At 41.2% G+C, this 25,308-nt stretch overlaps 1 protein-coding gene across 3 annotated transcripts in view; it reads right to left on the reverse strand.

The window, feature by feature from the left end:
* Positions 1-329: 329 nt before the first annotated feature.
* The window catches only part of itpr1b (inositol 1,4,5-trisphosphate receptor, type 1b), a 147,006-nt gene continuing 122,027 nt past the window's right edge, over positions 330-25,308 (reverse strand). For 2 of the 3 annotated variants that reach the window (XM_066673047.1, XM_066673048.1), the window contains 9 exons: positions 24,945-25,120; positions 23,865-24,029; positions 23,573-23,762; positions 23,257-23,352; positions 22,591-22,721; positions 21,410-21,575; positions 19,172-19,332; positions 6,682-6,843; positions 330-2,788 (listed from right to left, as the gene is read on the reverse strand). In XM_066673047.1, coding sequence (XP_066529144.1) covers positions 2,702-2,788; positions 6,682-6,843; positions 19,172-19,332; positions 21,410-21,575; positions 22,591-22,721; positions 23,257-23,352; positions 23,573-23,762; positions 23,865-24,029; positions 24,945-25,120 — 1,334 coding nt within the window. In that variant the 3' untranslated portion in view covers positions 330-2,701. The remainder of the gene's footprint in view (positions 2,789-6,681; positions 6,844-19,171; positions 19,333-21,409; positions 21,576-22,590; positions 22,722-23,256; positions 23,353-23,572; positions 23,763-23,864; positions 24,030-24,944; positions 25,121-25,308) is intronic. The other variant, XM_066673049.1, reaches the window with a different exon arrangement.

Genomic DNA, 25,308 nt, shown 5'->3' on the forward strand with positions numbered 1-25,308 from the left:
CTTAGACCTGTCTCACCTTCACTGCTCTCTCAGACCTGTCTCACCCTCATAGTGCTAACACAACTGTCTCACCCTCACTGCTCTCTCAGACCTGTTTCATCATCAGTGCTCCCTCAGACCTGTCTCACCGTCACTACTTTCTTAGACCTGTCTCACTCTCACTGTGCTATTCCAACTGTCTCACCCTCACTGCTCTCTCAGACCTGTCTCAGTCTAGAATAGGTTCTTCTGATCAAATACAGAAACATTCCCTCAAATCCGGAGCACATCAACAGGACACATATCACACAAACAAACAAAGAAGAAAGAGACTCTGGATTGAAGGAGAATTACAGTTTTATTAAATATTGCTAAATTAATGTACAGTCTCTGCAGAGCTGATATTCCTTAAAGCAGAATTAAGCATCTTTCAGTTTAACACTGCTATTAGTTTTAGGTGCCTCTATGAAAAGTTAGGTCTCTATACAAAAGACAAAGCAAAGACTTGGCAGACATATGTACAACTTTCAATTTTTAAACGAGAAAGAGAGTGAGCAAGAGCGAGAGAGAGAGAGAGAGAGAGAGAGAGAGAGAGAGAGAGAGAGAGAGAGATAGTGCTGACCTGGGTTTGGTTTCTGATAATCATCAGCAAACAGCAGTGGTGGTGATACAAGTATCACTGTGAACACGCACTCTCTCTCCACACAGAGGTATTACCCTGCAGAGCCCCCCTTTATATTCAAGTGTATGTAATTACTGTGTAGTTAGTTACACATTAATAACATAACATGTACTGAGTGTAACTAATGGAGATAACTTCACTAAAGCAGATGGGTTACAGCAGTGAAACTTTTGAAGACTTTAGTTTTTACAGGTTTTTATATATTGTTACATAAAACACACAACACCATTAGTTACACTGTTAATACCCATATATATAACTCCATTAGTAACACTATTATTACCTATACACTATATAAAGGGAAGACAATAGAGGGGGGCTTTATCCCGACCCCAGAGCAGCCTCCTAACAGAAGTCTACCATCGTCAGAGTGATACGAGCCGCTGTTTAAACACTGTACGCAGGAACGTCCAGGACAGTTAAGACATGAAAGCAAAGCTTAACTTTTTAAATATTTTAAACTCTAATCTTAAACATTTATCACCTCAAAAAACTAACAACTTCAGAATCTTCAACAAGAGACAAGAAACAGGTCAGAAATCCATAAATAATAAAACAGAGCAGATCAGGAAGGTGAGAAACCTGCTTCTGTAACTGATGTGTATCTATAGCCATTTAGTAACTCATAATAACCATGAAAACTCTCATAGTTACAGCTTAGCATTTCATACTTCTGTCTTAGTTATGAGAGGCTCAGGCAGCTTCTTCACTGGTCAGAGTGGTACGGATGACTCTTTCCTTTCTAAACGTGGGGAGGGAGGAAGGGGGGGGGGGTGTAATGTTTAATGGGGTGTAAGTTATGAGTTACTAAAGAATAGCTTAATATCAACTGATGTTTTTACAGAATAACAATAAAATGTTTTTTTTTTCTAATGGCAGAAACATGCTTCTAGCACATCTCTAAAGAAAAGAAATATCACAAAACTTATGTTGTGCCTGGACATATTCTCTTTTTATTTTTACTGAAATAAATAAATAAATAAATAAATAAATACGAAACAGAAAAAAGGCCCAGGACTTGATTTCTAACTGAACTTTTACTAAAGTGATTCTATGAACTTATGCCTCTAAATCATTTTAATAAACCATGACTAATCACACGCACACGTACACACACACACACACACACACACACGCACACACATAGCGAGACAGAGAGAGAGAGAGAGAGAGAGAGAGAGAGAACAGAAGACCCCTCTAACGCAGGGGAGGATCCTTGTCCCTTTAAGACACATTGTACAGTTCAATGAGTTGTTGCATATTAAATTATTCATATTGCACAATTTACAAAAATAAGACGTTGAATACTGCCGCTAAACTGCTCTGTGAATACAAAAAAGTAACAGATGGAGAAGATGCTTTTGCAGCACGTTTCCAAGCAGCATCTAATTAGTATTGTCCAGTACAGACCCTCGGTTTAAGCCCCGCCCCCTCGCCACTGAAGGCTATTAGAGCCGAACTCACTGCCACTTTCTTTCTTACATCGAAAATGTTTGGCACCTGTCCACACACTGCAAGAGAGAAGTCTCTGACCCCACCCCGCTGTTGTTTGTTTGTTCATTTGTTGTTTTTTTAACCTGGCAGCTACAGCCGTGTGTATGGCATTTGTTTTCTTAGTGAAAGAAAATGAACACACAGTCTACAGGAAGCACATGTGACTTAAACAGACAATCCTGCTGACCTGAGCACACTGGGGAAAAAACAGGTACGAATTTGTCTGTGGCATCTTTTAGATTCAATTTTCTCCCCAATCAGTAAAACCCACGGTGAACAGAGACCATCCAGTGAAGCGTAAAGAACCTGGACATGTGTGATCTCTGGGTGATGTGTTCACTTTTATTTACTGAGGTCACTGGAACAGGGGTGTGTACATTTTTGCACTCAACCGTAAGTTTCTCTCTTGCCACACACACATACACAAACTGGGCAAATATTCAGGCCAGTGAGAGTATCTGTGTGTGTGTGTGTGAGGACAGTTTGCAGGTGTGGAGGTCAGTGTCTCACACACACACACATATATATAAACAGCCTCACACACGCTCAGGCGGGCTGCTGGGGGTTCACATTCATGTGCTGGGGATGTCCCAGGAGCCCGATCCTCTGCTTCTGTTTTCTCTGCTCCGTCATCTATTAGGGCAAACACACACACACACACACACACACACACACACAAATACGTACGTTAGATTTTGAATTCAACAATAACACTGCACTCTATGACATTTCAGGAGAAACCTATAAGCACGTACAGATACAAAAATCAGAGTTACAACAATGATCATAACGGGCCGCACCTGTGGAAAATGCAGGGACAAATAAGTAATCCTAATAAAAGTATGTAATTAAATGAATCATTATAATATACAGTGGTAAAGGAAAATGAACAAAACACATAAAATAAACTGAGAATTAATGATTATGACAAAAATATGTAATAGATGAATATTATTATTATTATTATTCTTTACATCTATATATGAACTTTTGTTAATACTAGCTCTATATTTGGTAGCATTTAAAAGTTATTGATAAATTATATTCGTAGCTTAAATACTTGAATAGCCACTTCTCATTTCACTATATATTTATAGCTGTTACAAATTATATTTGACAAATAAAGAATCTTGAATCTATTATTATTATGAAACTAAATATGTAACTAATAAATGAAACCTCAAGAAAAGTCATGGATTAATAAATTAACAACAACAAAAACAACAATAACACAATAAAACAATTGTTTTGTTTTTAAATGTCAGTTACGTGAGTGAATATTTCCTAAAGAAATGACTGAACAAACGGGCCCAAGATGTCAATTAATTCTGGACTTTTAAGGAAGGTCATTTAAATCTTGTGTTCTTTGTATTTTTTAATAATTTCTTTCTTTCTTTATTATAATATTATTTTTGTAGTTTGTTAATAATGTTATTATTCCCCTTGTATTAAATATGTACCTCCCTCGCTGTGTGGAGACATTTACACATTATATAGTGTATTTTCTGCTACTGGCAAAGACACAGGTACCCAACAAATAATACAATTCGTGCACACACACACACACACACTCTCTCTCTCTCTCTCTCTTCCAGTGAATTTCAGCCTCCTGTCAGATCTAAAATCCCCGACCTGACTCAACAACCGTTCCAAAACATGCCGTACATCAACACAACCACAGCACACGCACATTAAAGAGCATCTGCAGGAAGGAAATCTCTCCTGTCCCCTAAAATACACACGAGAGCCTTTAACATTGCACTCCATCAGCTTCTAAAGATCCTATGAAAGCGAAGCGCGTGACCCAGGATACGCAGCAGCAACCTGGCCGCGTTCACACTTTCCACAGCCGCAGCTAAAAACCGGACCCCTGGATGCACCTACCACCGCTCTGACTGCCCTCAGAGCTTAATCAGACCCAATCTACCCAGGTCTCCAGCCCTAGAATATTCTACAGCAGTCTGCCATCACCCACAAAATTACAACCACAGACAGGCACCGACAGATTTGATGCTCTGTGTGTTCTGAACCCTATCTATCAGGGCCAGTGTGTGCTGCAGTATCTCTTCCGTGGGACAGGACCAGACCGGCTCTCCCTCACTCCCTCAACTTCCCTCCACGGGCCATGGGCCCCAACACCCTGTTGTCAGTCACCGCTTGTCCTTCTTCTGACCACTTTAGGCAGGTACTGACCACCGTACACTGGGGATACCCCACAAGACCTGACTTTCTGAGACGGTCTGTCCAAAAAATGACCATCAATATGTGGCTGTCAGATCCTCATGCTGACCATTCATCAGTTTATTCAGTCCACCTCTCAGTGGTTTTAATCTTGTGGCTGATCTGTGTTCATCTCCACTCTCAAAACACAAGCACCGTTCTCAGTTCTAAGTCATGTTGTTAACACTGTGGATCAATGCAACTGTTTCAAAACAGACACAGATTAACAATCAGGGACATGAAAGTATGTATTGTTTATTATTCCCTTTCAAAGCTGTTTTTCTGGAGAGAGGCGTGTGAGTGAGTGAGTGAGTGAGTGAGTGCAGCGAGACTCGCGCTGGTGTTGGTGTTAAAGTGAAAGGTGGTGGTTTTTTCAGCTTCTTTCAGGAACCCGAACGGTCATTTCCCCGTCTGGACCAGAGTCAAAAGAAATTCTAGTTCCTCTCAGACACTTCTCATTTACAAGTCTCCTGATTAACACATACACACACATATGTGTACACACACACACACACATGCAGACCCACACATGCGCGCACGGTGGTGTTTTTCTTTCTGTTTTTAAACCAGAAACCTCCAGGTTTCCAGTGTAGAATAAAAACAGTGCTGTCTTTGCCTGATCACCTGTAGTTCTTGCTCAGATTCACTCATCTTCTGCCACTCTGAAGCTATTTACGTGTGGAAACAAGCGGAGTTGGTTCGGAGAATTTTGTCTGGACGACAATAAGAGCTGATTCAGAGTGAAACAACACTTAGCCTCGTGACGCAGGTGAAAGATCATCTTAGTACCACATGGGTTACTGAGTTGATCACAGATATGATCAGTGAGAGAAAAAGAGAGAGAGAGAGAGAGAGAGAGAGAGAAAGAGAGAGCAAGAAAGAAAAGAGAGACAGAGTGTGAGAGAAATGGAGAGAGAGAAAAGAGAGAGAGAGAATGAGAAAGAATATGACTCACTGCCCTTTGCTCTAATTAAGCTTTTTGAGAAAACACAAAAAATAAATGACCTTCAAGGGTTTGATGTGTATGGTCCTGCTTTATATGAAGCACGTAATATGTGTAATTAAATATTAATAATGTGTAATAATATAGTGTCTACTCTTCCTATCTTACTGCACACACACAGCTGAATTGTACTGAAAATATTTTATAAGATCAGACAGTTTTGCTGTCAAAGAAGTCTGTGTTTAAGACACACACGGTTTACAGACAGAAAAGACCCTTGTTTATATGATCAACAATTACTGTATAATCACACATTAAAAACACCTGTAATAAAGTAATTACTGATGATACATTTGCTGTTATAGATTACACTAGTGAAGCATATCAAAATACATTTGTACCTGAAATTGTAATCCTTTAATAAAAGCAGTTTAAACACCTACAGCCATCGTACACATATATCACAGTTAAAAAAAACCCAGGTCTATATGCGGTGAGGATGACTTTTATTCTACTTTCAGCTTGAGAGGAAGCTCACCCTAAAGCCTCGGAGATGAGTGTACAGCACAGACATATACATCACAGCTATTTGCTCCAGACTGTGTCTATTAAAGAACTTATTTCGTATTCAATTAGTAGTTTTAATACATTTCATGGCGTGTTTTAGGGAAACTGGTCGTCTGGCGATGGACAACACTTACAGTAAATGTACATTTATGGTGATACAGTTTATGAATATTACAAATTAATTTGTAAAAAAAGAGAAATAATAATAATAATAATTTAAAAAATAAATTATAAATCTATGGTGCCCAATGATTCCAGGTAGGCTCTGGACCCACCGCGACCCTGAACCGAATAAGGGTTACAGATAATGAATGAATGAATTTATTGCAATATTGATTCCTGCTTTTGAACCGATTTTTTGTGTCCAACATCTCCATGTCTTTTCTGCAGCATGTGTACACTCTGTTCTGTGGTCACTGATACCAAAATGTGAGTGACAATGCTATTATTATTATTTTTTAATCATATAATGAAAATTAGCCACATTATTATGAAGGACCTCTTCAGGTCACCCACTTGTAACAAGCTGTTCCAACACTTTCTAATCAAAGAATAAACACAGCAACATGAGTCCAACTTTCACTTTTCTGAAACTCTTTCTGCCCAAATATCTGGTTTCATTCAAATATATAGTGTGCAAAGGAAGGAAAACTAAATCAATTTCAAATTCACACGGATTTAGAGAGGATCTGTGCTGAAGTGTTGGAGATGAGTTAATAAGTGATTAATGAAGTTGATTATTTTTGTATTAATTTCACTGGGTATCCCAGTTAAAATCTCAGCTGTCGACCCTCACCTGCTCCTTCAGCTCAGTCAGCTGGCTGGACAGGTTGGAGACCAGTTTCATGGTGGACTCCAGTTTCTCCTGCAGGTTTCTGATCTCATTCTGCTCGCCCTCGGCGTCGCTGCTGACCAGAGACATGGCCCTCATCCGTGGAAACCAGTCCAGATTGTGCTCCTAAGGGAACCATTAAAAATATCTTTAAGAACTGTCACAGAGCCCAGAACCATCCTTATACAGTATATTTACAAGTCCAATTCAATTCCCAGTTATCTGTAAGCCCCATGGGGGGAGAGGTGGGCAATATGATGGTGTGCTATTGTTAGTGTGATACACTTTATTACTGTGATAAACAGCATGGATTTCTGAGTGTTATTTGGATGTAGTCAGTACTTAAATGGGACAGATAATTCTTCAGTGGATCTGGAGTTCACCAACACACACATTGTGAAACAAGATCACCCGGTTTGTTTATTGTTTCCTGCCTAAGTCAGAAAACACAGGATAAAATGAGATGTTTTGATTCTTCTCTGCTTCTGACAACATGTGCAGAGACTTTAGAATGGCCCCGCCTCCTCGTCTGAGCTTGTCCAATCACAGCACTGGATCTGCGTTTATGTGAGAGTGCAAAGACGAGGTGAAATGCAGCAAAACAGACACAACAATCGCTGAGAAGTAAGTGTACTGAGTAAAAACGGAGTAAACAAGAAAGGAGAAGAAAGAGAACTGAGTGAAAACGACTAAAATCCAGAGCTTCTGTTCCTTGCCCCTCGCTGCTGTGGGCTTGGGTTGGGGGTGAACAGTGATGGCTTGTTATCATTTAAAGGAACAGGTGTTGAAAGTTGGAGTTCTGGGCAGGGCTGTTTAGACAGGGGGAGAATGCTGCTGTGGGGCTTGTGGGGTTTTTTTACCAAAGAAGGTCACAGACGTTTCATGGTGCAGTTGTAATAATGTGTTATTTCTGCTGTATCCTCCACCCCTACTGACCTGAACTAAGAGGAGCTATAATAATCACAAGTGAATTTATACTCCCATTTACATGTACACGCCAGCGCAGTCTGACTTTACACCAATGAGGAAAGTCCCCTTCATGACACACAGATGTGGACAGTTTCTCTGTCTGAAAATATCAACCTTCCTTTTAATCCTTCATCAAAAAATACCTCGTGTTGAGTTCTGCTGAAATGTTTGACATCTTCTTACACACAAAAACAGACCGAGCTGTCTGCTCCTTTGTCGCATTTGTTTGTTTGGTAATGTTTGGTAATGTTTGGTGGCATTAAACTGTCATCACATTTGTGACCGAGCAGAGCTGCAACAACGGGCTGTGAATCGCTGGAGCGTTCATATCGATTCAGTCTGGTTGAGATTAGATTAGCCTGAGCTGCTGGCTTTAATCTCAGACCAAAGATTAGGTCGACTACTACTGGATTTTAACCCTGCTGTGTGCATGATTATATCCTATTTTGGGGTCAGTTTACCAGAGCCACATTCAGACTTCGGAGAGTTTGCAGTGGAAACTCAACAGCACAGAAATATGTTTTAAGACTAGGCTTGTGGCTAATGGCAACAACAAATGTTACACTTTGATTTGATCAAATGGGACTTGTGCTGAGGGACTTTCATCTCTTACAAAATATGTCTGAAATTGTGTAAAATCCCCTTATAACTTGCAAGCAGCTGCACATGAGCTTAACATCACCACACCCAATACCAAACGTTGGTTAGAGGGGTATACGGCTGCCAGCATTGAGCTGTGGAGCAGGGGAATTTTCGAAAAAATCATCCATCGTCAGCTCTTACCCACACTGCTGCTCCTGTGGCTGAATGCCATCAAATATTTACAGCAAATGCTCCGCTACCAGAAGAGTAGAGACTTAGCTATAAGCAGCTATCTTTAGATCCTGAGTTAAACCTGTGCAGACGGCACTCTCGGGAATGACTTTTAATGGCGCTCCTTTAGTGCTAATTGAGTTAGTGTGGTCTGTTCGGCTGCGATTGTGTCCACTCTGACTTTAAACTGTGTGCTGTAAGTTAATTATAGCCGGGGAAGTGACCTATCAGGATTCACATGAGTGTTAAAAAGCGTTCCCTAACAACAGCCAGCAGTGTTTCCTTCACGTCCCCCATAAAGAAATATAAGTAAATAAAAGTGAGGGGAAGAACAAGCAACCTCCCGGGAATTTCACAGATGGACTGTTATAATTTCATCAGCTTCAACCTCCAGGACCCCTGCCTCGTGTCCAGATATAAAAGGGTGTGTGTCCTGCTCTCGTGGAGCTCTAGGTCAACAAAGTGACTGTGATAAACTTCTCCTTTGGGAAATCACCGTGGCTTAAGGAAGGCCGAAGCCAAAACACCAAACAATGCGGCTCATTTACGGCCTGTGAGCGTGGCTTGGCAGGCGCACTTCCTGTTGATCACTTAACTGTGTTCTGCCTCTCCACGGAGCGAGAGAATGACGCTCACATTCCTGCTGCCAGGCGCCTGAAAATACGCAGTCCATGTTCAAGAATTTCTCAAGTTCAAGAATAACTGGAGCAATGTGACTAACGCAGGTAACGAAGACGTCCTTGAATCAGGTCTGGAATCCCCTCGTGACGCGGGTGACGTCATTGAGAACCGTGTTTGGTTCGATTTCACAAGTCTGTGCTAAATATCAGCAGCAGTCCAGGTGTGTGAGTGAACCAAGGCTGTGAACATTAACGCCACACACAGTGGTGATGGGAAAGGAATTTTTATAATGAATGAAAAAACTAGCAGTAAGCAATTGAAACCTATGACTTATCCATGTAATAAATGCTTGTAAGATACAGTTTCTGACCGGAAATAAACTCTGTGTCTCCAAAGTGATCACTTCTCAGATGGAAGAACAACAGTCATAACTTACAGTGAAACATATATATATTTATCTGCTATTCATTCATCATGAAATGCAACCGGGAACAGTTACAAACCAGGTACATGAAGAAAAAAAGATAGAAATTGAGATATGAGTGAGTAGTGAGAGAGCGAGAGAGAAAGATTTCACTGCTGCAGGAATTTTGTGAAAGGTCACTCCAATGCTTTCCACTTCTGCTGCCCTTTCCAGCCACACACACACACACACACACACTGTTTCTTGGACAGGGATTAATCCCAGTCATGATCTGCACAGAATGGCAGCTCCTCCATTTAAAGAAGGTGAAATTATTCCTGGACTAAACATCCCATAATAACACAAACTAAGCATAAAGGTGCATCTGTGAGATATAGAGAAGTCCCCTTCTTTGAACACACACTTATACACACACACACACACTTACACAAAGAGAGAGGGAAATCACGCAGTCAGTGATGCATAGACGCTTACACTAATTCTGAGAATAGAAGAGGAGTGCGTGCGCATGTGTCTGTGTGTTTTTGTTCACTTCCTGTGCATGCACACACACACACACACACACACACACACACACACACACACACACGCACACATACACACATGCACACATACACACACATACACACACACATACAGGAGTTTGTGTTTATTGCCGCCCACTGGTGTGTCTGGCTGGGTCCAGCTGTCTGCGAGTCGAGTCATCTTCACCACAGTCCCCCGCATCACAGACTTATCAGCTCCACACCACCACACCTTCAAAGAAAACCTCCTGTCTGCACCGGGCTGGTGCACCTTGCCCTGTCACTCACTCATTCCACACATCGCTTCCATTCTTCACCAATCTGTCACATTCACAGCTTCTAGATACACTGCTTTAATTTCACTCTGTGAACAGTTCATTCATTAAAACTCCACAGGTGTTGCTGCTTCCTCAAGACAATCTAGTGCTCACATCTACACACTGTGGAGATGGACATGAGGTTAAACGCAGCAAAACCAACACAATGAGTGCAGAGAAATAAGAGCACTGAGTAAAAGCGGATTAAACAAGAACAGAGAAGAAAGAGAATAGAGTGAAAATGGCTAAAAAACCAGAGCTTACACTCCTCGCCCCTCACTGCCGGGTACTCGGGTCAGGGGTGAACAGCGAGCGGCTCGTTATCATTTAAAGGATTTAGACAGAGGGAGAATGGTGCTGTGGGGCATTTCATTAAGAACCAGAACTGTGTTCCACCACTGGGAAGAAGGGATATGTCCCCTTTAAAAACAGTTTCAAACCATTTGGTACCCTCCCACAAAAAATACATAGTGCTGTTTCTGCAGTGCTGAGCCCAGAGTACAAGACAGTGGAGCATCACAATGAAAGTTGTAAACCTAAACTAATTATACTACCTACTGTATTTTGTTTGCTTGTTTGTTTTTAAACACACACAGGACTTTTACACTAAAACATTTGGTCAGTGGACGACACCAATATTAGCTACGCTCACTTCCATGTATAAAAATATACACAGTACTGTGCAAAAGTCTTAGGCACCAGACATTAAGAGATTTAAAAAGTTATTTATCTGTTTGCTAAAAAACAAACAAACAACAAATAATGCCCAACATTAGAATAAAACCAAATAATATTACTCCAGTAAGTGTGATATTCTATGTTTGAAAGTGTTGGTTTAACATTTTCCAAATCTCTCCTCGTGGAATCCGTATTATTACACCCAGTTTTACCGGTTTATAAATAATGATTTTAAATATTGTGTGCTGTTGATTTAATAAATTCATGCAATCAAAGAGAATCTGAACAAAACATTGTTCTTCAAACTCACTCATGCCTACTACTGTATTATTATTTGCTTTATATTATTATTATTATTATTATTATTATTATTATGTTCTGTGATTATATTAAACTTTATACAAGCACCACACTCACTGAGAAGGCATTAGTTTAAAGATGTATGATTATCTTAGGTGCCTAAGACTTCAGCAGCTCTATTCTTTACATAATTCTTTGGGCCAAACCAAATATTCTCTGAGGTGTCACACACTCAGACATGCCTTTATTTAGGTCAAACTACAGGCAGCTATAATTAATAGGGAAAGTTTAGATGTGGTGGCATCAATGGAAAGAAGGTTATTTCAGACTGGTAATGATGTAGAGCTCGGGGTGAACTGTTCTAAAACCAGCTTGTTTTTGACTGAGAGTAAATCCCCTGTTCCTGAAACTCACTGAGGCACGGCAGGCAGCAGAGTGGATAACTCTCGCAATTTGTTTATTATAATTAGCAACAGATCATGTTTCTTTATCTCCAAAGACAAAAGGTAGAGACACACCCCCACACGCTCGTTGCTTATTGATTGCATCCGTTTTCTGATATGTTCCGGTAGAGTTTCAGAAGTTGAAGGACTTCAGTTTTTTGAGGCTAGCCACCCTTAACATCATAACATGGTCTGGACCAACATAAACGTCATTAACATCCATTCACACTTCAGAGGACTTCCTCCTGCTCCTTAAAAGTGAGCATGTGGAGATCAGGTTTCGTTCTGATTTTACACAGTGAGCTCAGACATGGAGAGAACTGAGTCAGCAGCCCATGGGCAGGTGATAAAGATCCGGAGGAAAGTGCTGGAGAATCCCTTCAATCATCACAACACTTGTTTACGTCTCTACTTCCAGTTTACACTACTGCACTCTTTACCATATAAGGCAGCAATAAAATCATCTGCTGAATCTCCCTCCCTGGGATTAATACAGTTCCTCTGCTCTTATTTATAAACTACCCACTCTTCCGTCTCCAGTCCTGAACCCGGGTCTGGTCGCGCCCCTTCAGCAGCGTCAGAGCCGTGTCGTTCCCATGTTTGATACTGTAGCTAAATTGAGGAAAAAGGTACAGTAACGCGCCCGCTTCATGACTCAAAATGCAATCCTCACTTCCTCTACTTTCAGTTCTACAGAAAAGAGAACTGATGCTATTTCTATGAAGAAAAAAAAATCCCTCCAAACGTGAATATACAGATTACTCAAGTCCACATCCGTTTTCAGTGGCGTCTGACATGGAAATGAGAGGGCTGCTGAAATTGTCACAATCCGAGGTTGTGTTCTGAATAAAAGGATTGCAGCAAATAATCGATCTCTGTTTGTTTTTGTGCGTGAGCGCATGTCATCACTAAACACCCCCAATTCTTCTGTTCCATGACTTTGCTTACACTTGACAGCATTGCCAGTAAGTGTGTATGTGAGAGACAGACTTAGATTTGGGGGGTGGGGGGCAGAAAGAGAGAGGGAGAGAGAGCTACAACTAATTCACCTGCATCTGCTGCTTCAATGGAAATGAAGGAAGTGTAAATTTCATTACTAATACCACACTCAGACGCACTCACACACACACACACACACACACACACACATACACACACACACACACACACACACACAGGATGCTTTGTGGTCTGAAAAGCAACAACGTCAGCCCTAAAACCAGCCCCTGGATCCCACCCACACGCACCTCCGAAGGTGAAATATTTCTGGTGTCGTGTTGAGTATTGAGCAACGCAGTTGCAGCTCGGGCTGATTTTAGGATATTTGCAGGATCCTGAAACACACAGCACACTCACTGATTCCACACCTGACGTGTGATGCCTTTAAAAAAAACACCCTTCAAAAGTTTAATGTAGAAGAAGTCCCCTCATATAAAGAGCTGATAAGTTTTTCTTTTTCTTTTTATTCCGTTATAAAACACAATCCTTTACTAAACCTAATTTAAAACACGGCCACCCTCATGTGGGGCACCCCCAGTGACAAACTGAGCAAACTGATCCCTCATCTAATGGTATGTGTTTGGCAGAAAAAAAAATATATATATATATATATATAGCTTTTGTGTTTTTGTTGGTAAAATTATTTTCGTACTATTTTCTTTCTTTCTTTAACTCAAACAAAAGTATAAAAGCACACGCTCCTAAACGTTCCTAATGTTACACTCTATCCGTATTGTTTTCATAAGCGTGTTAATTAGACATGCGATAACGACAATACCTCAACTTCATTAACTCCCGCACCTGCTTACAACCCGCCCTTTATTCAGAAACACAGCTGAGGTGCATTAGCAAAGTCTGCAGACTCCAGTTCGTATTAACACCTACGGCTGTTTTATCGGAAGCTCTCTTCCCCCACGTCATCAACACTCTGGTGGTCGTGTGGCAGACTGATTTGTAAATCATCTCTCTTTCTCTCCTTTTATCTCTGCGCTCGCTCTCTCTTTCTCTCTTTTTTTTCTCTTAAGTCTCTGAGAACGGAAAGCTGAGAAACCAGTTCTCTTCTCACCACAGGAATACATGTGCTTTTTATGAGCAGCTTTGTTACTCTGTGTGTGTGTGTGTGTGTGTGTGTGTGTGTGTGTGTGTAAGAGCCTAAAGTTTCAATAGTGCATTGGCTGTGATCCAGAAAGTGGGATGGCAAAACATGAAAAGACGTAGATCTCCATGGCCTGTTGACCTTTTATTGTATTACTGTGTTCCCCAATATGGCGTAGTATCTTTGACTACAGGTTTATTTTTTATATTTTATATGTCGTCTCCTTAATTTAAAAACAATAAAATACAGACATTTTTGCTCAACCTCAAAGCTGAAAACACTTAAAGTCCACTACAGCTTTAATAAAGTCATTGAGTGAGACTTGAATTACTTCAAAGAGCTTTCCAAGACAGAAACGTTCACAGAGTAGGTGAATGGAGCCAGACGTCTCCTAAAAGCTCCTCAAAAAATTATAACAATATTTATTATATTTCATTCAGTGTATGTTATTTATGTTGAATCAGCCTTATAGGTTATCTGACAGGAGTTCTGAGATAAATTGGATGTAGCAAAAAAACCTTTACTGCCCAAATACAGCCTAACACTGCATTAGTAATTAAGGAAAATAAAATTGAAGGACAGAACATTCTGCTCTACCACAGACGTTAGGGGTGTGTTTAATGGCACATGTACAGACAACTTAGAGACTGACAAAGTGTGCGTGTGTGTGTGTGCTGGGGTTTCAGGAGGTGATGTAAAGGCCAGCTAATCTTCAGTCAGGTGCTTCTTTGCGCTCAACTCTGCTCTGAGGCCAGGAACTGGGCCAGTGGCCAGCGGATCAGAAACTGTGTCACCAACCAAACACTGCGTCAAAAGAAACAAGGGGCTTTCCTCTGCTCTTCCTTCCATAAACGCTCTTGTGCTCGTACAGCACTGAGCTCCAAACTGCTCGACACTGAGATGCTTCACTGTGTGGAGTCTGTTGTTACTTTTTGATGAAGTGGTTTCTAAATTTCTAAATTACTGGCAAAATTTTCCTTCTGCTCTCAGCTACAGCAGGAAAAACCTGTCTACGTCCACTGATCAGCCACAACATTACCTTCTTGTTTACGCTCTGTGTCCATTTCATCCACTTGAGTAGTTCTTGAATTGTAGACTGTGGTCCCTGTTGTTCTGCATATTTTGTCACCCCATATCACCATGGTCTTCAATGGTAAGACCCTGACATACCAGAGAGGTTATGCTATGACTGACAGATTGCTTTATGGATAATATCTATAATAATAACCTAATAATAAAGAATAATTTATTGATCATTAGCATATTAGTATAATCCGTAAGGAACATTAAAGGGGAAACTGAAGTAAATTAAGAATAAAATTAATTAAGATCTGGGCAGCATGGTGGTGTGTCACTGTCACACAGCTCCAGGGGTCCTGGGGTTGTGGATTTGAGTCTTGCTCCAGGTGAATGTTTGGTTTGTTCTCCCTGTGTCTGCGTGGGTTTCCTCCGGGTGCTCCGGTTTCCTCCCACAGTCCAAAAACACACGTTGGTAGGTGGATTGGCGACTCAAAAGTGTCCATAGGTGTGAGTGAATGTGTGAGGGTGTGTCGCCCTGTGAAGCAATGGTGCCCCCTCCAGGGTGTGTTTCCGACTTGCGCCCAGTGATTCCGGGTAGGCACCGGACCCACCGTGACTCTGAGGATAAGCGGTTACAGACAATCAATGAATGAATTAATGAATAATAAAGATTGTATTCAATTAAGAACCTAACACCAGTTTGAAGCACATTGTTTGGGTCATTGTTTCCCTGGAGTGATTCGGTCATAGTCACGTCCATGCACAGGTTCGCTTTAAGTCCTTACAAAACAGTTTTCAGAGAAGTTGAGGTAAATTCTGATAAAGGTCATTATGATATTACTTGGAGACTAGCAACGCACACACACACACACACACACACACACACACACAATGAAAAAAGGAAGGGGGAAAAAAAACAGGCATTCCCACACAGCTTAACCGCAATCATGAGGCTAACTCCAGCTCCCCTGGCCATCTTACTAAGGTTGTGTGTGTGAGTGTGTGTGTGTGTGTGTGTGTGTGTGTGTGTGTGTAGCTTCTTCTCCAGTGGATTAACACATTCCAAGCTGCTGCCAGGGCTTCTCAGAGTCTTAATTCAGACCGACACATTCAGTAACAGTGCTCCAGTTTGGAGCTAAAACACGAGTTCTCTACCCCCGTTGCATAACTCAGGGTTGGGTTTGGGGTTGGGGTTGGGGTGGTGTCAGAGGACAGATTTGCTGGTGAGATATTTGGTGGAAAATACCCACAGCTAAAGTAGGCCACTTTCTCTGAAGACCGCCACCAGGGTCAATTGACTTCAATCATCTGAACCAGATTTTAAGCCTCTTCAGAGACTTTTCATATAAAAGAAATAAATCCACATGTTCATTGTCTGACAGCCAAAATCACATGTCCCTCTTAAAAAAAAAAAAAGGGGGTCACTAATATTTTGTTATGGTCCATAAAATCCCCACAAGCAACCCTTTGTAAAATGATCCTAGGAGGACAAGAATACGTGTTCTAATGCATGTACATTTTATTCCAAGCAATTTCCATCAATCTGCTCATAATGAAACTGCTGTGCTCAAAAGATATTTAAGAATATGATATAAGAAAATGTATATGTATGTAGCGCCTGATTCATTATAATTATTTGTGTTAGCTAAGGTGCACTGCTATTAGAACGGATCACTGCATTGTTTGCTGTGGTTGCCAGTAAGTCTTTACATTGCAGGAACATTTGTGATGAATAAACTAATAGTAATGGTCCAAAAATCAATTAAAACATCTCAAATGTGCTCCCAGGTGGTTCAGCAGGTCAGGAGATCACAACTTGGATCCCTGGGGATGTCCATCTTCCACCTTTCTGCTCATGTCTTGGTGCTACCTAAAATAGTTGTTGACTGATGTCACAGATCTGGGCAGTTTGCATTCTTCTCCAATGTGTTAATCTGTCCAGTGTGTTGGCATTAGCAGTGGATCTAAAAAAATAATACTTAAGATGTTTTGTATAGCTCTTATGTTTGTTTGGGTTTTTCAAGAGGCATGGCTAGCTGTTCTTAGTGACGTGCCTGGTTAACTCAAGGTTAAATAAAATCTAAAATTTTATAATAATAAAATAAAATAAAAATTAAATGAATGTTTGTACCCACCCTCCTGAGGCTGGGGGCACTGTGAGTGATCATGGGATCCTCACTGACTCTGGAACAAGAGACGACTCTTCATTAGGGAAGCGATCAAGTAATAAGTTGGGGATAAACAAATCTGAAAACACCTAATACAGCACACTGAAATTTGAGGGTGTTTTGTTTTCTCCTCACTTCTATTATCATGTTTCAATTTCTTAAATTTGTCATTCCAGTTACCGACCAAACGTTATCTGACCGAAAGAGAGAGAGAGAAAAATCTGAACACTGTCAAAAAAGGACAGAATTACTGTCAGAAGGAGAGCTGTAATCTCCGCCCCTGCAGTGGCGGAGCGGCTGACTCTCTGGATGAATGTGTGTGAGTGGGCACTCAGCAAGGTTTTACTATCAAAGGCTTTGTTGTCATTTCATACAGGGCTGCGTTACATATGTGCGTTCCAGAGAAAGCCTCAGCAAACTGCATCAGAAGGTGGTGATGAACTTTCAGCACACCATCACACAAACACACACTTTACATTTTTCCATTCCACGATTCTATGATTCATTTACCGTCCACAAAACTACGCAGCATCACTCTCTCTCACAGGGTCTGTCAGTCATAAAACAAACAGCTACAAACACGAGCATTCACGCACAAACATAATTAATTAATAAAGATAATTAATATCAATATTAATATTGAACCATGATGATCTACAGCCTGATGACTATATCATTGCTATCCAAGAACCCCAGTTCAAAGGCATTAATACTTTTAGTTTTAACTGTAAGTGGTTGAAGTGTTCGCGCTGTATAGAACCTGAAGAGCTGAAAGCTTTCAACTTGTGTCAGTGTTAGTTTCATTCTTTTCCAGGACAGTTATTAAGACTCATTACAGCAACAGTCTGAGAGGAAAACAGAGTGAAGTGACAGTGCATCTGCAGTGATTACGGGAGGACTGGAGTTAATGCCTGGTCTGATTCATCTAAAATTAACTATGGTCATATTAAACCGAACTGAAGAGTGGCTGCCTGCTTTTTTAGCAGCTCTGCTTCCGGATGTAAAAATCCCACACATCTTCAACATAGGTATTTAAAAAAAAATACATAAAGAATGTTAAGAACACAACTGACCAATCGGTTCACAGATAAATCATGACTTTATACAGATTAAACAAGTCAAAAGCATAAAAAAAGGATAAAAAGGTAAAGGTAAAAGACTGTAAACATAAGGTGTTTAATGTTGATATGAACTACATATCCCACAAAGCACTGCACATGGCGTATTTACCTCTAGTGTATATGTGTATGTTGGTGTTTTTTTTTTAGTAGTTGTGGTTCACACAAAGCATTGCTATATTGTCTTTCTGGTTTGTAGTCCTAGCTTCATAGTATTCTTTGTTGTACTTCTCTGGTGCCAGAAAATGCAGTTTAATCTTCACAGTAACATCAAGGTTTCTGATTAGTGGAACTCACTTTAAGCACTATGGGTAATGTATTTCATTATGAGAAATAGGGGAATAAAAACTTGCTTTAACTAGAGCAGGTATCATCACCTCATGAACTGCTGCGCATTGTGAGTCTACGTTGGCTGGATACGCTATAACGGATAAGACTCTAAAGCCATCCGGCGATTAGGAATGGGATTTTACTTCCAGAACCAGCTCTACATGCTCTGCCTCTTAAATGGCCTGATTTCATTATCTATGTTTCGTTATCTATGTTCATCTGCCTGTTATCTGCACATGCTTTAGAATAACCTGTATGTTCTAGAATAAGCTGTTATTCTAGTATAAGAATAATATGTTCTAGATCTTTAAGCACAAGGGTTTTAAATAAACCACTGGAGCACAGACTTTCAGGAGCAGGCTGAAATACACCCCAGCTCTCCAGGAACAGAGCTGTAACTAAATGCTGCAGGGCACTGCTTTGAAACCAAACTCTGATAAGACCACACACCTCCTCAGGCTGGGACGGAACTGGAACTGAACTTTACCAGAGGAGCATTTTGAGAACCAGGGTCTTGACTAATGTTTGGAGGCTATGTGCACTTGGACAGAAGCCTCAGGTCTCAGATCAGTGCTGGACATTCTCTCAAGAAATATAATGTTGATGTTGGTGATTCGTGATTAAAAACACTCACCCTGATCATCTCTGACACGTAGCTCTCAGGCCCCGTGTACTCGGTCGAGTCTTTCACCTTGATCAGTACGATGAAGAACAGGTAGTGCCACATGTTGTGCTCCACTTTGATGTGCTCCTCGAACGTCACCGTCTTGTTGTCGAATTTGTCCCTCTCCAAGCCTGCAGGGACACACACAAAAATGGGTTTATGCCTTCGGGACAGGAATATACATATATTTAAAAATAAACAGTCCTTATTTTGATAACCGTAAACCTGCAGACAAAACCTAGCATTTGGTGCTTCATTCAAAAACACCTGTTTGACAGCAGGAAACAATAGATGCACCAATGTCACGAATGTACAACAACAATGTCTAGGGTCTCAGACTTCAACTAATTAGGAATTGCAAGATTAATAGAAAAATGCGAAGACCATTATTGCTCATTCTGTCTTTGAATTAATAAATCAATTAAACAAGTTAATAGTCAACTGTAGATTTACATGAGACTCTTATAATTCTCCTGCAGGACTCTTTGTTTTTAGCCAGTGGAATATTGCTACGATTACACTATCGATGCACAGAAGAAAATCTTGATATAATCAAAACTATGATTAAAGAGCCATTCTTCCATTTTCTGTCTACATTCAGTTCCACTTTACTGTTTCATCACTGCAAGAGGAAGTCGTTTGTAAACAAAGAGCTGTCTGGGAGTGTGTGTGTGAGGGTGTGTGTGGGTGTGTGAGGGGTCATACGTAAGTGGAGGAGTGAGGTCTTGTGATGGCCATGGTTATGGTGAATGATGGATGACCAGTGGAGACACACTAATTGTCAGTGAGGTACTTGTGTCAAAAGAATAAAACAATTTTTTTATATATTTAATGCAATTTTGTGTTTAAAAATCATTGTTTTTGAAACATTTTATACCGTGATTTATATTGAGATTGGATTATTGTCCAATATCATTACATTATTGTTTGTGTGTGTGTGTGTGTGTGTGTGTGTGTGTGTGTGTGTGTGTGAGAATGACTTGGTGAGTGTGTGATGCCCTCTGATGCACCAAGTGATCCTGGGTGGGCTCTGGATGCTCCACAACGCTGATCAAAATAAAGATGTAGAAAGGTCTAGAGAATGCATGACTGTACATCAGCGGTGACAAAGTGGTTACAGTTAATGTTCTGATCAATCACATCTGTCCGATTAAACAGGTTTATTAAATCTCAAAGGCAATGAACCACTTGGACCTCAGATTCAATCTTGTGTGCTCATTATTCATTTTGTATAGTTCTTGTTACTGGTTGCTGTCAATCCTATGTTCAGTCTGAGACTGGGAGACTGTAAAACCAGCAGTGCATTGTTGCCAATCCTGGGATCTGAACCCATAACCTTCTGGTTTCAACCTCACCTCGCCTACCACGAGACTCCTGATCTCCCGGATGTATAATCACTTCTGATGTTTATTGCATCTGGAAACTGAGTTTCTTCCTTTGTCGTAATACGTATAAAGCAACACCCACAAGGATAAAAACAACAAAGACATGATCCCAGTAAGGGCCAGTTTCAGAATAAGTTCACATCCTCCACATGATTCACACTTTTGAGCAAGTCACAAAACTCCCTTTCGATGATCAACAGCAAATTGCCAAACAAAAGGCCTAAAATGGGTGTTCCATCATAGGAACACTGTCTGTGTGTGTGCACGCGTGAGAGAGAGAGAGAGAGAGAGAGAGAGAGAGAGAGAGAGAGTGTGTGTGTGTGTGTGTATGAAGACTCCACCACAGAAGCAACCATGACTAAGCCTTCTGGGAAGAGGGGGCGTCTCGATGTTTACACTGTTCGAGTGAAAACAGCTCGCACTGTGCCTGCTAACTGGGCAAGCGCCTTTAAAAGGTCTTCCGGAAGAGCAGAGCACAGATCAAAACGGCCATTAAAAGGTACTCTAAGCAACATTCACATGCCGTTTTAATGTTCTGGTGGTCACACGGCTGCCCACACGGGTCGCCTCAACAGAGCAGGAAGCTGACCGGACCTCTGGAAGCAAAAAAAAACATTTTTCCCAGTTCAAGGGCCTGTGATTTGTCATCACCATGCATCACCACATCCCTCTACCATCATGTGCAAGTATTTGCCCAATACTTACTGGGAACTGTTCTGCTTACTGCAACTTTAATTCTGCAACCATTTCGAAACAACACTCAAAGAGTTGTCCACGGGTTTAGTAGCTAGAGTCAGTTCAGTGACTAGGTGTTACTGCTCACCACAGATGAAGCAGGTGGTTTTGAGTACTTCCTCTTTCTTTTGTTTCTCGCTCCTCAGGTCAGCAAAGGTGTCGATGATGACACCAAAGATCAGGTTGAGGACAATGATGATAACCATGAAGAAGAACAGTAGGTCATAGATGACTCTGGCAGCGAAGAGAGGCTCCTGAATAAGAGAAGAGAAGAGAAGAGAAGAGAATGTATGGTGTATGCACATTGCTCTTTTTGTATGCTGCCCCATATCCATATCCCTGGCTCTATCAACAATTTATGTCCAAATCCCCCCCATTAATGTCCAATTCATTTTATTTTTTAAATACATATACACTGAAGCAGTAAAGATTATCTCTGAATGTAGTTTTATGGATTATTATTATTAATAAACTAAGCTCACCTGCGAGACAGCAAAGCGTAAATGTGCTCTTCACTGCCACACAATCACATTTGCTTTGCAGACCTCATGGGAAAATGAGTGTGGGGCAGAGTGGTGTGTGGTTTTACTGATCTATTAGGTAACATCTGAGGTAGTGGGTTTATAATGTGAATCTGATGAAGTAACATTTGCAGGTTAGAGATGAGTGAAGTCTGTACCTCCTGAAGGGTTTAATTCCTAGTAATGTTTGATCTTTTACTGCAGATGCATTTTCAACTTGAACAGAAGTCTAAACTGTTCACTGAAAACACACACATAACACAAACTAAAAGTCATATGCTGATGCAGATGCAGGTGCCCATTGCTTCTACGCTTGTTCTGAGTCAACAGGTGAATTTCTGTCTGCAGTAATCCAGACAGAGAATAGAGACTGAAGAATGCTCTCTGCAGTGTAGGATAATAGACTGGCTGCTTGGGTTGAGGGAATATAGTGCATCTTTGGAGGGTTTGATGAAGTGATGATGTGCTTGGGATGGCTGCTGCTGTGTGACGTACGTTTATGAAGAACCTAAAGCAACAGCTTCAAAATGAATTGTGATGCTTCACTGAGCTTTAACAGGGAGAACAGAACCTCTGTCTTTGCTATTCCATGCTCAGCACTGCAAAAACTGCACTACGTATCTTTTGGAGGAGGGTAGGAAACGACCCCACACTCACGCTTCACGCCCTGATTTTGAATGGGGTGCTCAGGAGCAAAAATACCAAATAATACCTAGTGTTGCTTTAAAGACACGAGCGTTTGCATCACCTCTTTCGATGGTTTTCGGAGCACGTCCCCGACCCCTCCACCGCTCCGGAGGCCGTGGCTGAGAACGGTCACGATGCACATGAGCAGAGAGTCACATGTTCGCTCCTTATCTTCTATCACCATCGCCACTGCTTGGGAAAACACAAACACACACACAAAAAGGATATTACCACATGCATACATACACATTATATATATATATATATATATATATATATATATATATATATATATATATATATATATATATATATATATATATATATATATATATATTACAAGCTATCTGTCCTGAGGTTAGAATGTATTGGACTTATTATTCAGAGTGTGAATAAATTCACCTCAATATAAAATACACACACACACACACACACACACACACAGGTCAGGGTTCAGTCAGATTAGATGCCTAATCATCTCCGTTAATCACATTTGACCAGCCATACATCTTAAATTTGCTCCTGAAAGCCTTCACAATGCCTCTGAGACACAGCAGCTTGACCTCTGAAGCAGGACCAGTGTGTATCTGATGACCCGCTGCTCATTAAACTCTGACCCTGGTGTCTAAGGAGTAACAGTGTGTTGCCTCTCGTCTCCCCGTGTCTCATGACCGAGCAAGTGCCTCAGATTTAACACTGGGGGAGGAAAGTGTTTGTGTTTGCTTACTGTCTGTGCTGGCCTCAGTGGAACAGTTCTCTCCTCCAGCTTCTTTCCTGCAGACACCTCCGGACAGGAAGTCGCTCATCACAGACCCTGACTCCTCTGTTTCAAATGAGAAACAGATAATAATATTAATATTAATAATACACATAAACAAATTCTAATTTCTGAGTATTGCACCGTTCACAGAAAGCAGGTTCCTCATAAATCACAGTAATCACATTCTGCATTAAGGATCCCTAAAAAGATCCAGAGAAGGAATGGTATGGTTATGTAACAATAAGTGATAAGCTGGGAAGTACTCCAGTCCTGGGGTCTTTACCCAGTGTTTTGTTGGGGATTCGGTCCACGGCGAGGATGAAGTCATCTTTGAAGAAGATGTATCCGACGATGGAGAAGAGATAGACGAGAATGAGGGCGAGCACAGCCGTCAAAACGATTGAGCGGCCGTTTCTCGTCACACTCTTTATCACGTTCAGCAGAGTCTCCTCCCGGTAGATCAGATCAAAGAGCTGGACAGAGAGCACACTCAGAGGGAGAGATCAGGGTGTGTGTGTGTGTGTGTGTGAGAGAGAGAGAGAGAGAGAGAGAGAGAGAGAGAGAATTTCACAAACCAGTAGACTGTAGAAGAAGACATGCACAAATACTCCCAGGCTGCAGATGATGAGGTAGAGCAGATGATAGAGGAACTCCACATCCATGATCATGGCCTTGTAGCCTCTTGTGAATGTGCCACGATTCCCCACAAAACTCATCAGGAAGATCACTTTATTGCACAGCTGGGACACACACAAACACACACACAAATCAAAAATCAAATATTGATTAAAGATCAACGAGGATCATTCTGACCAATTCATCATTTGCTACTTTTCCACTGCATGGTTCCTACTCGACTCTACGTCTCGTCTTTTCTGTTTTTCCATCAGGTAAATCTGGTCCTGGCCCTGGAACCAGGTTCTTTTTAGTCCCTGTTCTCTCATGGTTCAGAGCGAGCTGAGTAGGGACTATATCGTTATGTATAAACCTTGCAGAATATCTAAATTCGACTGAAAATTTTGGCATGGATGGGGGTCATGGAGAAATGTCATCAGTGAATATAACCCCTAAAAACAACTCTGAGAGTTAAACTTCTTGCTGTTTTGTGGTGAAAGTATCTCTCAGCTCTGGATGTAAAAGAGATGTGATGTGGTTGGACAGTGTTTTTAAGGGCAGCGGGCCACAGAAACAGGCCAGTGTGTCATGAACTGAGTGGATGAGTGTTTGTGTTCGTGCTGAATGTGCAAATATGTGTGTGTATGTGTACACTATGTAAAGGCTGTAGTGGAGGACTGAAGACTCTTTCAGTGGCCAAATATGTTTTAGCAGAGGAGTGTGAGAGACGCTCAGTGACGCACTACACACCTCAGCTCAATACAGAGACAGCACAGAGTGCGAAGGGGTCACACACACACACACACACACACACACACACACACACACACACACACACACACACACACACACACACACACACACACAGAGAGAGAGAAAGAGAGGAAAGACACTCGGTATCCAAATACAGCTGTGTAGCCCAAGTACCACAGGTTTTAAACACACACACACACACACACCCAAACATGTTTAAAATGACCCAAAGCTTTATAATTCCTATGATGTGCAATACTGGTCCCATCTCATCCACACACACTTACATTGAATGCCCCGAGCAGGAACAGCGTGGGCTCCAGGCCGACGGAGAAGATGAGACGGAGGATTGTGGAAGCAATGAGAGCTCGGATGCCGTGAGGCTGAGGCAGAACAATGACGATGGCCAGAGAAACCAACATCGCCGCCCATAACAGTGCAGACAGATGAGGCTCCAGAGTTCCTGAGGGAGACACATAAACACACATGGGTTTAAAAACAAGGTAAAATTATAAGTGTGTCTGTGTGTGTTTTGTGTGTCTGTGTGTGTTGTGTGTGTGTGTGTGTGTACTATTAAAACCAAACAAAATAAATCCTGATCTGACAATTACACCAAATCCAGAAGGACATTATAATGTATATTATATATAC

This window comes from Hoplias malabaricus, chromosome 5 (genome assembly GCF_029633855.1).
Source record: "Hoplias malabaricus isolate fHopMal1 chromosome 5, fHopMal1.hap1, whole genome shotgun sequence".
In the NCBI taxonomy this organism is placed as follows: Eukaryota; Metazoa; Chordata; class Actinopteri; order Characiformes; family Erythrinidae; genus Hoplias; species Hoplias malabaricus.